The following is a 16,349-nucleotide window of genomic DNA, read 5'->3' as shown; positions in this document are numbered from 1 at the left end:
GGTGAACATTTTGCATGCATTCTCTTATAAATAGTCTTTATAAGAGCCCTGTAAGGTAACGTAGGGTTGTTATCTCTATATTGCATATGTGGGGCTGAGAGAACAGTGATTTGCCTAAGGCCATTCAGTTAGTAATTGCCAGCCAAAAATTGAAGCCATTATCTCCAGTTTGTAGCTCACTTTGTTAGCTGCTATGGTACAGTGGTATCTCATCCTAGTTCTATGATACCGTAGAACATCTGTGAAATATAGTCATTGTAAAAAGTGTATAACATGATGATTTCCTGTCTTGCAGGAATTTATGGAGCTGGCTGCCTTATTACAGAAGGCTGCCGTGGTGAAGGAGGCATTCTAATTAACAGTGAAGGGGAAAGGTTTATGGAGAGATATGCACCAGTTGCCAAAGATCTAGCTTCAAGGGATGTTGTGTCTCGTTCTATGACTATTGAGATCCGTGAAGGAAGGCAAGTCTAGTTGTACATAGACTCATCTGTGATTATGATTACAGAAGATGCGGAGTGAGGATTGCTCAATTTATAAAAGTTGCCCAACCCAATATATCTGAAAGAATAAGATAATCCCTCTGAGTATAGTTTTAAACAGGGCTGGTTCACACACTGGCCAGCAGGCTACATTTGGTTGGATGTGGGAGCAAGTCTCTAACCCAGGGATGGGGAACATATGGCCCTCCAGATGTTGTTGGACTGCAGCTCCCATCAATGGCCATGCTGGTAGGGCTCATGGGAGGTGCAGTCCACCGACATCTGGAGGGCCACATGTTCCCCACCCCTGCTCTAATGCTGTGTGATCAGGCATACACTAAACATGAACATGGCTGGATTGTGCAGATTGGGTGTACCAATGCAGGGATGTATGTGATGTACAAACTGGAAAGGGAGGGGGGATGAAGGGCACATGTACAAGCCCCAGAGTGGCTCCCACACCTTAGTCCTATCTGTAAGGCACTAGATGCAAGTACTTAAAACAGGACAAATGGCTACTAAATTGAAATGTAGGTTGAAAGATATTTGATCAGTTCCTGTTCCTGTGCTGCTGTGCTTGTTGCTCTCCCTACATCAGATGATGGATGACTTAACATGTTTGCATCGAGGTAGAATTGTGAAAAGGCTTGCATCTCCATTTAAAAACCTTTTTTTAAATAACAGAGGATGTGGGCCTGACAAAGACCATGTACACTTGCAGTTACACCATTTGCCACCTCAGCAGTTAGCAATGCGTCTTCCTGGGATTTCAGAAACTGCGATGATATTTGCTGGCGTGGATGTCACCAAAGAACCTATTCCTGTTCTGCCCACTGTGCATTACAATATGGGAGGTGTCCCTACAAACTACAAAGGACAGGTAATTTTTCTAAAGCAATATTCTTCAAATAGGAGGTATTTAACTGAATACTGGGAGTGGGTTGGGGGTCCTTCTTACTGTTTAAACTAGCTGTGAAACTGAAGCTACTTGGGGATAGCCCCCACCTCAGGTTTGCTCGTCCTAACACCTATCTCTTCTTCTTTCTTCCTCCTGCCATCACTACCTTCCCTAGTGTAAGCAAATAGCTTTGTCTTCACTACAAGCAAGAAGCGGTGTCAATTTATATTTATTATTTATGTAATGTTTATTTCCATATTGCAGGTGATTAGACATGTAAATGGCAGAGATCAAATAGTACCTGGTTTGTATGCCTGTGGTGAAGCAGCCTCTGCCTCTGTTCACGGTGCTAATCGTCTTGGAGCAAATTCTCTCTTGGACTTGGTAGTCTTTGGCCGTGCCTGTGCTCTTAGTATTGCAGAATCTTGCAAACCTGGTAGGTCTCCTGGTTTGTTTTTCAGTTCCTTAAATTGCATCCCTTAAGCCAGGGATGGGCTACTTGTATCCCTTCAGTTTTTTTGTCCTACAACTCCCATCAACCCTAGCTAGCATTAGCCAATGGGGAAGGGTGATGAGAGTTGTAGGCCAAAATATCTTGAGGGCCACAAGTTGCCCATCCCTGCCATAAGCTGTGTTGTTATCTTCCAAAACCTGTGTCTAAAGATGCATGAAAGTATGATGCAGAATGCAAATGTGATTTTGAACTATATATAGGAAGTCCTTTTTGCAGTACAAAACTCTGAGAGAAGATCGGTAAATTCCAGAGCTGTTTTAAGCAACAGACTAGAGGTCTGCAACTACCACTTTGGCTGGCAAATAGCCAGGCGCACAGTTTGTCCACCCTTCCCCTTCCCTCCCCAATCAACCGTCTGTGGGAATCCCCCACCTTGAATACTGTGTGCCACTCTCTCATCTGATGTTTTCCTCTCTTTTCTCCTCAACTCCTCAAAAGGATTGGTACATTGGTGATAGTGGCTGTTGCATAGTGAGGAAGTTGGTGGGAAACTCTCCCCTCCATTTCAGAGAACATGCAGGCTGGATGATCCACGACAGTTTATCATGCAGAGAGAAATCATGTGAACGGGTGCCTCCACATGGGCCTGTGTTGTTGTGGAAAAGCCTCTGACTTGCATGTAGTTGCAAGGGGAGGTGCAGGAACTGGGGGGGGGGGATGTGGAGGAGGATGTGCAGGAGAGAATAAGTCCCAGTTCATACCTCCACACCAGTGTATGAACTGGGACTTATTCTCTCCTGCACATCCTCTTCTCTTCTCTTGCCTGTCTCAGTCTCCCTCTCCTTCCTGACACATGTACTGCTTGTGGCAAGGCAGCGCCATAAATGCTATGCAAGACAATATAAGATACATTTACAACCTGATCTTCTTCTTACTTATTTAAGATATTCAGTGTCCTGAATAAAAAAACCTGCTGCCACTTCCACCAGCACAAGCACATTGGTGATCTGTCCTCAGCACCAGCTGAATAACAATCGTGTGTCGAAAGAATGCTACCACAAAGGCACAGAGTCTGTAGCAGCTTCATAGTATCTCAGCATTGTCCCTGGCCAAGGCCCTTGTAACCATGGATCAAAAGCTCCAAGTGCTCTGTGCAGTAGCACTGTGGCTAGGTGTTGGCAGCCCTACAGTCTGCTCTCCACCCATCTCTCTATAGCGTCCAGTGACAGTTGTAGGAATGGAGCAGAGCAGCCTCCACTTCTTTGTGCCCCCATCAGCTTTGATGCTGTAGCCCAGTGGATAGGAGCTGGGAAGAACAAGCTGCAGTTGTGCTCCTGCAGCCAATATCGACAATATAATTCAAAGCTGTGGTCAGTGTCCCCCAAAGCTCAACCTTGTGCTGTGGCTCTGGTTTCAATTTATTGAAATGAGCCTATGTAAATTCTAAGCATAGAAGGCTTCCTTATACAGAGTCAGACCATTGATTCATCTAGTCCAGTTTTGTCAATACTGACTGGCAGCAGCATTCTAGGGTTTCAGGCAAAATTCTTTCCTAGCCTTACCTGCAGAAGCTGGATATTGAACCTGGGGCCCTCTGCATGCAAAGCAACTGCTCTACCGCTGAGCTGCCATCCCTCCTAAGGTGTAGCAAACCATGAGAATTCCAGTGTGTGAGAGAGGTAGTTTCTAAGCTATTGATGGAGTTGTTTTTCAGCAGGGTTGGGAGTTGAGGAAATTGAGATGGCCTTGAGGCAGGATCCTGTAAAAAGAAACACTTAAGACAGGCCCCAGGCTATGGGGTGTGGCAGGGATCTAAAAGAAATTGGAGTGGGGAAGTACTCTACACAATTCATGTCTAGTCACCCACTCCAGCAAGTTTGTTTGTTTATTTATTTAAAATATTTCCTGTCCGCCTTTCAAGGCAGAAGCCCTCCCAAGGCAGGTCACAACAATAAAATACATAAAAACAGTTAAAATATTAAAAGTGATAAAAACATAACAACAACAATAAAAACAATAAAAACCAAAAATAAAACCAGCACCGATGTTAGCAGCAGCAATAGCAGCAGTCATATCAATAGAAGGCCAAGGTAAAATAATATGTTTTCAAAGCCTTCTTAAAAGTCTGCAATGATGGAGCATGGCAGACCTCCAAGCTTGTTCCAAAGATGTGGGGCCACTGCAGAGAACACCCTCTCACGTGTGTTCACCCACCTGACTGCTCTCACAGGTGGGCAAATGAAAAGGGCCTCTCTTTCTGAACTTAAAGTGCGGTCAGTCTGATATGGGTGTAGTTGGTCCTTCACGTAACTTGGTCCCAAACCATTTAAGGCTTTAAAGGTCAAAACCAGCACTTTGAATTGGGCTTGGAAACACAGCAGTAACCAGTGCAGCTGCCACAGTATAGGCGTTATGTGATCGAATTGCCTTGCCCCCACCAATACTCAGGCGGCCGCATTCTGCACAAGCTGGAGTTTCTGAACCGTCTTCAAAGGCAGCCCCACGTATAATGCATTACAGTAGTCCAGCCTGGACGTGACTGGCGTGTGGATAACTGAGGCAAGGTCTGTCCTCTCCAGATAGGGCTGCAGTTGTCATACCAGCCTAAGCTGGTAAAAAGCACTCCTGGACACCACGGCCACCTGGGCTTCCTCAGTTAGCTCAGAGTCCAGGAGGACTCCCAAACTGCGCACTTGGTCTTTAAGGGGGTGTGCAACCCCATCTAAGGCCTGTTGTAAACCTCCATCCAAAGTAGTTGGTTTCCCAACCCACAATACCTCCATCTTGTCTGGATTAAGTTTCGGCTTGTTCACCCTCCTCCATCCCAAAACAGCCTCCAGACACTGGTTCAGGTGTTCCACAGCCTCCCTGGGATGTGATGGAAACGATGGAAACGAGAGGTAGAGCTGAGTAACATCTGCATACTGATGACATTTCAGCCCAAACCTCCTGATGACTTCCCCCAGCGGTTTCATGTAGATGTTGAAAAGCATCAGGGACAAGAGAGAACCTTGCAGCACCCCACAGGCTAATGGTCATGGGGTGGAACAGAAGTCCCCCAGCACCACCTTCTGAGACCGCTCCTCCAGAAAGGACCGGAACCACTTTAAAACTGTGTCTCCCAAGCCCAATCGAGATAAACGATCCAGAAGGACACCATGGTTGATGGTATCGAAAGCTGCTGAGAGGTCCAGAAGAACCAACGGAGTAGCACTCCCCCCATCCATTTCCTGGCATAAGTCATTAACCAGGGCGACCAAGGCTGTTTCCATCCTATAACCAGGCCTGAAACCTGATTGGAATGGATCTAAATAATCAGTTTCATCCAAAACTGCTTGGAGTTCTGAGGCTACCACACGCTCCAGCACCTTGCCCAGAATGGCAGATTTGACACAGGGCGGTAATTATTTGGAACCATGGCATCTAAATTTGGTTTCTTCAACAAGGGCCTCACCACAGCTTCTTTCAAAGCTGTGGGGACCTTGCTGTTCCTCAAGGAGGCATTTACCACCTCCGAGGTGGAGATAGCCAGCCCAGCTCTGGCAGATTTCACAAGTCAGGATGGACAAGGATGTAAAGGGCAAGTAGTAGGCCTCAGTCCTCCAAGCAGTTTGTCCACATCCTCAGGTTGCACAAGCTGAAAGGTATCCATAACATGACTAGATGGTGCACCAGCCCCGGCTATATCAGACTCTGTCAAAACAATGTCATCCAAGTCAGTGCGAATATGAGCGATTTTATCTGCGAAGTGTCTGGCAAATTGTTCACAGCTGGCCTTTGAGGGTTCAAGTTCTTGTGTTCCAAGACCCACACCCAAGAGGCCCTTAACCACACCAAAGAGCTCCGCTGGACGATACTGAGCAGATTCAATGGTGGTGGAGAAGTAGGATTTCTTCACCGCCATCACTGCCACAGGATAAGATCGCAAATGGATTCTTACCTGTCTTCAATCATATTTGTTCCGAGTCTTCTGCCATTTGCGCTCTAATTGCTGACACAGTCGATTCATTGCCCTCAGCTTCTCAGAATACCAAGGAGCTGACACAGTTCTACAACTAGGTCGAGGACATTTGGGAGCGATCATATCAATAGCCTGGGTCATCTCCTCATTCCAAGCGGTGACCAGGACCTTGGTAGGACCACCAGCTAAGCCTGCAGGAAAATCCCCAGGAGACCTCAAAAATCCATCCGGATTCATCAGTCTCTGGGGGAGGACCATCAAATTTGGTCCCCCATCCCTGCGGAAGTTACAGGTGGTCTGAAGGTCAAAACTGATCAGATAATGATCTGTCCATGCCAAAGGAGTCACCACTGACTCCCTCACCCACAGATCGTTTTCTCCCAATCCAGCACAGAAAACCAGGTCCAAAGTGTGTCCTGCTAGTTGTGGGACTGGAAGTGGCAGAAAGAAGGGACACAGGAAGAATACAAGACTGTTGGGAAGCATTGGCTAAGAGCAGCAGTGGCCAATACCAGTCCAGTTGCAGGTGGAAAGTGTTAAGGAATAAAGGAGAGTGAATGCTCCAACACTTTGATAAAGGGTTGCAGCAATCTTACCACTGGTATCTGCAAGCCCCTTTAGCTTTGAAGACACAACGTAGTGGATGCTTCCATAATCTAAGCTTCAAGAAGCTATATAGGTTTTTATGAAGAAAATTTCCCCCTCCCTCCCAGATCTGTTGGAAGGGGCTAGACAGTCTCTGGCTATTTTACTAGGAGGTACTAGAATTGCTAAGCCACGTATGGCACAGAGTGGTAGGCGGCAGTAATGCAACCGAAACTCTCCGCAGGACCTGAGTTTGATCCCAGTGGAAGCTGGTTTTCAGGTAGCCGGCTCAGGCTGACTCAGCCCTCCATCCTTCCGAGGATGGTAAAATGAGTACCCAGCTTGCTGGGGGAAAGGTAGTCACGACTGGGGAAGGCAACGGCAAACCACCCCACTATACAGTCTGCCAGGAAAACGCCAAGGAAAAACTGCATCCCTCTAGGGGTCAGTAATGCGGTGCTTGCACAAGAGGAACCTTTCCAATAGAATTGCTGATTGATACTACCTTCCTCTTGTAACTTGTATCTCAAAACCACTAATTTTGGCAGGTTGAAATAATGCTTGTTTTTATTCTGATTAGGAGAACCAGTTCCACCAATTAAACCAAATGCAGGTGAAGAATCTGTAGCAAACCTTGACAAACTACGTTTTGCAAGTGGAAACATAAGAACATCAGAACTGAGGCTTAATATGCAAAAGGTAAATAATAAATCTTTTGATTGGAGGCCAGGCTGTTAATAAAATGTAAAGTGAACACAGAGTAGATGTCACATCAGTACATTAGACGTGTGCTCTTTATTTGAATTTCTGAACTTCTTAAAACCTTGTTTCCTTTCTAAAAGATACTCTACTCTGGACTTTTCCAGACAGAGCTCATATCTTTGTATAACCCAAATCTAGTCAAATGACTGAGACTTAATTTGATATAGTGACTAGCTAGGCTGTTGGGTTTGGACATAGAGAACTTAGGTTGAAATCCCTGTTCAGCCACAAAGTTCTCGAGCTAGCCTTACTTATCTATCAGTTTAGCTTACCTCACAGGATTGTTGTAATGGTGCTCAGGAGTTCCTTGGAGGAACTGCAGGATAAAAAATCTTTCTTTGCAACTAGAACCTATTTCTAATAGTGCACATCCCGTGTTGCCATGGGGGCTAGTAATCTGAGAGTGATTGGATAAAATATGTTTGCCCATTTCCCTTGTGACTTGAACAACTTTACACTTTTAATATAATGTACTACAAATAAATTGGCAAAGGTGAAAATAAAAAAAAATGTTCTTTTTAAAAAGATGGTTTACCACTCTTTGACGTTTGAGGTCGAAAACACGTGATGTAAGATTTTTCTCTGTCTTCTCCCTCTGCTGTCCTTTCAGCAATTTCTCAGCTTCTCTTCCTCTTCCTCTAAGTATCACCAACTGACTTTTCTTCAGCCCCTTTCCCAACGTTCTGTGCCTGTTCTTTCATTGGCCCAGCACTCTTAAGACCTCACAGAAGTAAGCATTATTACAGATGCATACACTCACTGTGACACATATTATATTACATGCACAGCGTGGGGCATATGCATTAACCTCCCCTTTGCCTCATCCCTCTCCTTTCCTGAGCTGCCCAAAGCTCAAGCTTTGAACTTTTTTGAAGTTTCAAAATTCTCTGCATGTCTGCACTGCTCAAGCTTCAGTTTAAAACAAAACTGAGCAAAATTGGTCCACTAGATCTTGAGTAATAAGCCCTATACTATTGTATTTTTATATAAGATGTGCTTCTGTGTCATCCCTCCCTGAGGGATGAAGGCTAATGCACTGTACAAGAGAAATGTGCTTTCTTGTACAGAATACAAGTGTACAGAGTGTCAACACAACACTCCACTCTTCTCCTCCTCCTTTTTATTTCTAGGGGCTTGATGACTATGCAAATATATTCCAGATAAATATTGGAGAAGGGTTTCTGTCTTATATAGACTCTGAGAGGTAGCAGGTTAGCAGTGTTATGTTAGTGGCCATATAATGCAGCCACTGTAAATTCTGTGGAAATGGATGAAGCCACTAAGAGATGCTGACCTGGCATATGAGACCAAAGTACTTCAAAGACAGGATTAATTAACTGCTGGAGATTGTGTTATGAACATGTTTATGGAATTGAGTGCTGGCAAAAACTGATGTGGCTATGTTCAAATGTATTTTGACACAATCGGTTATAAATGTTTTTTTGCAATTATAGGGCATTAAACACTTCTTTGTAAGTTTCAATGAATGTACTGTTTCTCAATTTTGATGTGTATATAGACAATGCAAAGCCATGCTGCAGTGTTCCGTACAGGCCCTGTCCTACAGGAAGGCTGTGAGAAAATGATGAGCCTTTATAGTGATTTGGATGATCTGAAGACATTTGACAGAGGTAGGATATTTGAATGTAGAATACCACTCTCTATAACATTGTTAATGCGGGGTATTGAAGTTTGCACAAAACTTCCAAAATTATTTCCAAATTTTGAGACATCTGTCAATAGATAGGTATGTGCTAAATTGAGATACCTTTGTTTATTATGAAATGCAACATTGGTTTGAGTTGAAAACAAATAATGAGACGACAGATTTACAGAGAAATATATCAAGGGTAACAATTTCTAAATGTCAGTTTGACGAATACCAAATGTATGGGCTTTCAAAATTTCTTCAGGAATACTTTCCGCACTGACTTGCTTATTTTGTCTTTTGGTGCATGTTTGAGGGTGCATCTTTAGTCCAGTGTAGTAAAAGTAAAAAGGCTTTAGCAGGCCTTTTAGTTCTTGCTGTTGCTCCATGTGGCCTGCGGGTGCATCCAAGACACTTCCCTGCACTTTCACATGGCAGGGAAAGACTGGTAACGGTGGGCAAGTGGTTTTTTTCAAATAGATGCTAGTCTTTGCACAGAGGAAGCTTTGATACGCTTTTAAGGAATCCTAGGTTTCCATAAAACATGTTTTGAAAACCACTGCTTTAAAACCTCAGGCCTGTGTATATTTTTTAGTGCCTTGCTGAAAATTTTGACTCTTCAATTTTTGGCATTTTGTTGTGGGGTGGGGGCAAAATGATTACTCTTGTGAAGGAGGCTGGGAGAAGTGAGAATTTCGGAGAATTTTCTCCTTGGGGAGTGGGACAGGGTTTCCACATACCTTTTTAAGTGTAAGTGATTATTGAGGTGGTCTGTTTTATTTTTTTAAAAAACACCCCCCACACTTGCAGGAGCCCAGGACTGTTCTCCTGCCCTGCAGTTCTTTTTGAATTCCCAGGAGACCATGTGACTTCTCCTTCTCCAATAGGCATTCAGGAAGAACTCCCGGCTGGAGAAGAGTCCTGGGCTCCTGCAAGTGCAGGGGGTATTTTTAAAAAAATAAAAAATAGAAAGAAGACCCTCTCAGGAATCGCTTTCACTTAAAAGATCTATGTGGAAACCCTGTCCCCCTCCTCAAGGAGACAGTTTTCTGAAATTATCCCCCTCCCTGAGAAAGAGGCAAAAAAACCCAATACCTCTTTCACAGGGAGAGAGAAAAAGTTCCCGAAAATAGGGGGCAGGATTTGGCATAGCACTAATATTTTTTAGAAAAATATGAAAATTCTACACTAAGGTAAAATAAATTTTGTGCCAGGAAAGGCTGACTTCTGGGATGATAATGGAAGTAAATTAAGCAGACTTGGATTTATTTGCTTATTTTGTGTAATTCCGTTCCTCCCTTAGTGGAGGAGGTCATCCTGAGATGGGCTCCTCCTTCCCCTTGGTCTGCAAGCTGGGCCATGTCAGTCACTGCAGAGACTTAATTTTCCATTGGAGGAGAAAGCACACAGTTCCAGTCTTGCCTGCGCCACAGCAATGGCATCATTCTGCAGCTCCTGCTCCCTTTGTCTGCTTACAGGGCTGGATTTTTGCTGTTGCTATACAGGGCACCTGTCTCCTCACCACTGGAGGTCTCATTTGATCACCCTTTGGGGCTTGTAGAATTTTATCAGGCATTGCCTCCATACTTTCATGCCTGCCTTTGTAAATATAATGTCTAATAATTTGTTTTAAAAAAAAGGATTAACAGGAATTTGATTTGTACCCAATTCTGTGCTATTTCTGCACTTACACACAATATGTGCTGTCCTGTTGGAAGGTCTGTCTTTCATGCTGGTGGATCAGTCAGACAAATCCTGATACTCCATTTGATTTGATAAATGTTGTGGTACAATTGAATTAGTGGCCACTTTGTTTTTTTGGGTGCTTAATGAATGTTATCTGATGTTGATGGAAAAGTGCGAGAGAGGCAGAGAGAAAGCTGTCCTTTTCCCCTGTGATAAGTTTTTTTTAAAAGATAGTGGCACAAATGTCAAATCAATGACACTCTGGTGCAATTTGCTGTAAGATGTTATGCTACGTGCAAGACAGCTTGGCAGATCATGACTGAAACACACTGACAGTTCAGTCCAGGGCATGTTTTTGCAGAAGTCTCAACATGTTTACTCCCAGGTACATGAGCATAGAATTGGAGTCTGAGTCTTCAAGCAATCTTGTATTTATGTCTGTTTTGTGTGCTGGTGCATTCTGTTGAAAGGTAGCATGATCTGAATTAGCTAATCTGATAAAATGCCACCTCCTTTAAACCTTCTTAAGCTCTTTTCAACCCTTTTGTTATACCCTAGGTATTGTCTGGAATACTGACCTGGTGGAGACTTTGGAACTACAGAACCTGATGCTCTGTGCTTTACAAACTATTTTTGGTGCAGAAGCTCGGAAAGAGTCACGTGGTGCTCATGCTAGGGAGGATTATAAGGTAGGCATACGTAACTTTAGAAGCTGCCTCCTCTTTTAGGTGTCACCATGATCCTTTAAGATCATGGAGAGTATCTTCTTGGTGCTGACAAGATAGCCATACACATTTATCTTTTCTGCTGAGCCAGCCTCCTCCAGACCTAACCTGTCTTATTGTGTGAGCCACCCTGAGAACTTTTTGTGATAGTGGCATCATATAAATAAAATTCATTCCTGTAGCAGAGGCTTTCCAACGTTAGAATTTGGGAAACCTTGCTTTAGAAGAGACAGATAGTGGTTGATAGAATCTTGCAGAAAGCAGTACATATGCTTATGTAATAAGTCAGAATAATGCTGCATTTTAATTGTGTTAGGATATGCCTGCACAAGCTGTTTGTTCAGAGTCTGTCCCTGAAATCATGAAAGGAACTCATATAGGTTGTACTTCATCCCATATCCTGTCCCTGATGTGTATTTTTCTTCCTTGTTTTTTTAACTGAAAGTTAATACTTCATTATTTATTTTGTTTGTTACATTTATAACCTAATCTTTCCTCCAAGGAGCTCAATGCAACATACATGATCCTCCTCCTCCCTGTTTTATCCTCACAACAACCCTGTGAGGTAGCTTAGGCTGAGAGTCAGTGACTGGGCCAAAGTCCCCCACTGAGCTTCATGGCTGAGTGGGGATTTGAACCTGTGTTTCCCCAGTCCTAGTCCAACACTCTAACCGCTGTACCACACTGGCCTTAAAGAAGCATGTGCCTGTGATAACCTTTGCTTACATTTTGGCAGATACGTCTCAATGTCCTTGATCTTGGCTGCTGACCTACCTTTCTTTCATCATCACCAGAGCCTTTTACTTTTGGTGTGGTGCAATGGTTAGAGTGTTGGACTGGGACATGGGAGATCTGGGTTCTAGTCCCCACTTGGCCATGAAGGTCACTGGGTAATTTTGGGTCACTCATTGACTCTCAGCCCAACCTTCTTCACAGGGTTGTCCTTCGCAGGATAAATGGAGAGGAGGATCATATTAAGCCATCTTGAGTTCCTTGCAAGAGGAAGAAAGGCAGGATATAAACTTAATATATACAAAACTAAAGCATAAAGTGGTTCTCACTGTGCGACTGCATCCCTACTGATACCATCACACCAACTCAGGAAGAGCTGCTACTTTGTTCCAAGGATAGTTCCCTCTGTGTGATTTTAGGAGGGGGTCAGAGTTGTCCTGTTTTGTTACGCTTCTAATGCCAGTGTGGAATAAATACCCCAGTCCACAGATCTCGCAACTAATGCTTGCAACAGCACATACGAATCTCCATACATTAACCCGAGGAACACATATGTTTGGGTTGAGGGAAGGGGGCACAAGATAAAAGTTCAGTAGGGATGGCTTGTGTCAAAATGTTTTGAGAAATGTAACTTTAAAGTAATACTTGCATGTTTCTTCCCAGTCAAACCCTAACTTCAATTGTATTATTGGAGCCAATTTGTTTTTTAAAGCAGAATTGCAAATAACTACCCATTCACCATAGATATCTCCCTAGCTCTTTTGTAAGGAAGAAACTTCCTTGCCATAACCCCAGTGATTTCATGATTTCAGGAAGATGTGTCTAACTGAACCAGTGCCTCATTTCAGATCTTCTCCAAATAAACTGAGGAGGTGGGGTGGATGTAGTTATGCAGTCAGCACTCCTTAAATAAAAATCCCGAGAGGGACAGTAAGTCTATATGTCAGTTTGTAATGACTTCGTTGCAAGACTGCTGCACCTTAGTGATGCTAATTACGTTGCTTCTAATATATGACCATATTTCAAGAAGAATATCTTGAACGCCCATTCATTCTGATTGAGCTTTGGTAAACTCCTAAGCCTTTTAGAGGGTTCCAAAATATTTAATGCTGTTTCAAAACATGATGAATATTGTCTTCTCCGTTGCTGTTATCTCACACTTGCGTTGTGTTGCTTAGGTTAGGGTAGATGAATACGACTATTCTAAACCAATCCAAGGACAACAAAAGAAACCATTTGAACAGCACTGGAGAAAGCACACTCTCTCTTACGTTGATGTCAAGACTGGGAAGGTATGTGAGCCTCCTCCCCCTTGACTTTTAAAATTAGGAATGTTATCTATCCTGTATGCTATTCTTAGTAGAGTGGGACTCGATTTGGAGAGAAAGAATTTTATTTGAAGAAATGGCGTGCATGTGTGTGTGAATTAGGAAATTGATCTATACCAGTGGGTGCTATACTTTCAGTGTCACTAATGTGACTCATTGCATTTCCTGCCTCACTGCACTTAAATTGCTTAACCACCTTTAATGTGTGATTGCTGGACATCAGCTGGGTGGATCATTTTGAGCTTGGCATTCTGATTTATGCATTGAAACTGGTTTGATGTCTTGGAGAACTAAAATAGAGATTCTGGGAAGGAAAGGTTATGACAATTACTGAATTACCTGTTTTTGCAGCCGTTTTCCCCCATATTGGAAGAGGCTGACTCAAATTTATTTTCAGTTAATCCTCTTGCTCTGATCCAATGGACTGTGCTCAGAGCCCTTTTATAAAAGCTTTTATAAAAAATCCTAGACATTAGCTGTGTGTTGGTGGGGGAGCATTGCGGGGGGCAGGGGGATATAATACAGCCCCTGTTCCTGCTCAGATAGCCTGGATTTTTTCAGAGAAGCTATGTATGTACAGTCCCAGCACCTAAATCAGAGAAGGGAACAGCATGCCCAGCACCTAGTTGCATATTTAGTTCCCCATTCAGCTAGTGATGCATTTGCAGGAGGGCCTCTACATGGATGTAGGTGCATAAATGCTGATTATGAGGCTGCTTCGCACTATGAACCCAAATAGGTAAAACGTATTAGTGTTATAATCTAGAGAATGTTGTTCTCTCAACCTAAGGATTAAGGAATCTCTGACTTTTCATGCCAAGAATTTGTGCAACCCTGACATGCAGAGCTGTGCGACTCTGACAATAGAATATCTGATTTGAGTACGAATGAGGTATTTCTTCCATAGTCTTGGCTTCTGTTCCTCATTTAAAAACTACTTAAATATTTATTTTTAATCAATATCAACATGAATAAATGTCTCATTTAGGCTGCATTGAGGTGAATGTGAGAATAAATGTGCAAAATAATAGTTAGACTTTTGGGGTGTTGGCTTTTTAACAGAGGGACTGTCTCTTTTTTTTCAAGGTTACTCTGGAGTATAGACCTGTAATTGACAAAACCTTGAATGAAGAAGACTGTGCCACAGTTCCACCTGCTATTCGCTCCTATTAGTGATTTTAATTCAATTTACCATGTTGTCTGGAAGCTTCTTGGTGCAGATGTGGGCATGTTCTTACTAGGCAAGTGCTGTTACACTTTTCCATTGCAGCAAAGTCCAGGAAGCCCTTTTCTGGCCTTTTGCTTCATGTGTGATAAACTTGGCAATGCAGAACTGATGCCTCAAAGTAATTCAAAGGGGTTTTGTATGCGAGTCCGCTTCTAGCTTTCTCTGAATAGTTGGAGCTCTGCACACAGTTTGTATGTATTACCTTTGTATTGACTCTGCAGTTTATTTTCTTAGAGTGAAACGTTATGAGGGTAAATGCAGTGTGATAATTGAAAATTGTTTCTATAGTTAAGAAACTGCAGCATTTAGAGCAGAGGTGGGCAACTTGTGGCCCTCCAAGTGTTTTGGCCTACAACTCCCATCATCCCTCACCATTTTATACCAGAAACTAGGGATGATAGAAGTTGTAGGCCAAAGCATCTGGAATGCCATAAGTTGCTCACCCCTGATTTAGGGCACAATCCAATGGAGTTAAATGTTTGTATGCCCACTGAAATTAAAGGGTTTATGAGCACAGTTATTGGATTATGCCCTTTAGAACTTAATACTCTACCATCTACATTTCATGCTACTTATTTAAAAATCTTAGTTGCTGCAACTTTAATTTATGAATAGTGTGAAGTCTAAAAAAAGTACTGTAGCAGATGCATTAAAGTTTAGTAGGACTTTCCTATTTGTGGCAGATGCTAAAGATTTAAAAAATCAATTTCTTTCTCCTTTTTAAGTACCTTTAGTGAGGTACAGAATAACACACTGTTCTTAAAACCACTGGGAGTTCATACCAGGAACATAAATGTAAAGTCATGTTAAAACTGACGTTTGTTATAACAGAGAGGTTGTTTTGAGTTTATCCTTGACAAGGGCCAGATCTTACAGCTGGATGTTCTTGATCATTTGCATCAGTGCTCTAGTATCAGTATAAATATATCTTGATTACATGGACATTATCTCAATTTACTCTGTATTTGTAAAGAAACACAAATCACCATATTAAACAGAAAAAGAATCTAAGTGTCGCTTGTGTCATCACTGAAATAATTATATTAATCCTTGAACGTGTGTGTGTGTTTTCTCAGGCTATATAGAGTAATCCTAGTGTGGTTAAGATTGTGGCATATGCAGAATAAATCTTACTCCATGAATAAGAATACTTTTGGATTGGTTCCAAACATATTTAGTGTAAACATATTCTTTATTCACTTCTGCCTCTTTGAAGATGTCTAAAAGAGGATGTGGGCCACTAAGTACAAAAATCAAGAACACTGCAGTAGCGTAACATAAATGTGTATTACCACAAAAGGTTGGATCCAGAGAGTAGTTGTATTGAAATCAATGGGACATACTCTTATTGATTTCAGTGGGTCTGTTCTGAATATGACAAAACCTGGATCCAACCCAAGCTGTGAACTCTAAATATGTTGTTTCACAAGTACAACCTCCAAACAAAAAGATTCATACCATTTTAAAATTCTAGATGCTAACTCACAGAAAACTAAGTGGGAGGCTCAACTCACCTGTTTCATATACGAACATATACTCATACGAACTCATGAACAAGTTCAAACATTTCATATTGTTTGTGATTGTCAGGAAATCCATTTTTCTTTTTGGGATTTAGCTGCTGATAGCTCAAAGATCACCGCAGAAGGTGACTGTAGCCATGAAATTAAAAGACGCTTGCTCCTTGGGAGGAAAGCTATGGCAAACCTAGGCAGCATAGTAAGAAGCAGAGACATCACCTTGCCGACAAAGGTCTGCATAATCAAAGCTATGGTTTTCCCAGTAGTAACGTATGGCTGTGAGAGCTGGACTATAAGGAAGGCTGAGCACCGAAGAATCGATGCTTTCGAACTGTGGTGC

General features: G+C 42.6%; 1 protein-coding gene across 4 annotated transcripts in view; it reads left to right on the top strand.

Moving 5' to 3' along the window:
• Positions 1-15,629, top strand: part of SDHA (succinate dehydrogenase complex flavoprotein subunit A) — a 32,604-nt gene extending 16,975 nt beyond the window's left edge. For 2 of the 4 annotated variants that reach the window (XR_014792249.1, XR_014792248.1), the window contains exons 8-16: positions 296-464; positions 1,167-1,362; positions 1,645-1,816; positions 6,961-7,079; positions 8,662-8,773; positions 11,035-11,165; positions 13,112-13,225; positions 14,348-14,816; positions 14,891-15,498. Coding sequence is in view for 2 of the 4 variants with exons in the window: in XM_084857577.1 (XP_084713703.1) it covers positions 296-464; positions 1,167-1,362; positions 1,645-1,816; positions 6,961-7,079; positions 8,662-8,773; positions 11,035-11,165; positions 13,112-13,225; positions 14,348-14,434 (1,100 nt within the window). In the remaining 2 variants the exon portion in view is untranslated. Of the gene's footprint in view, positions 1-295; positions 465-1,166; positions 1,363-1,644; positions 1,817-6,960; positions 7,080-8,661; positions 8,774-11,034; positions 11,166-13,111; positions 13,226-14,347 lie in introns of all 4 variants that reach the window. The other 2 variants (XM_084857577.1, XM_084857576.1) reach the window with 1 other exon arrangement.
• Positions 15,630-16,349: the final 720 nt, after the last annotated feature.

The sequence above is a fragment of the Heloderma suspectum genome, chromosome 5, assembly GCF_057233095.1.
Source record: "Heloderma suspectum isolate Gila_16-S chromosome 5, 16-S_ref, whole genome shotgun sequence".
Classification (NCBI taxonomy): Eukaryota; Metazoa; Chordata; class Lepidosauria; order Squamata; family Helodermatidae; genus Heloderma; species Heloderma suspectum.
The sequence above is the reverse complement of the archived record's forward strand: the minus strand, read 5'-3'. Positions and strand labels throughout refer to the sequence as shown.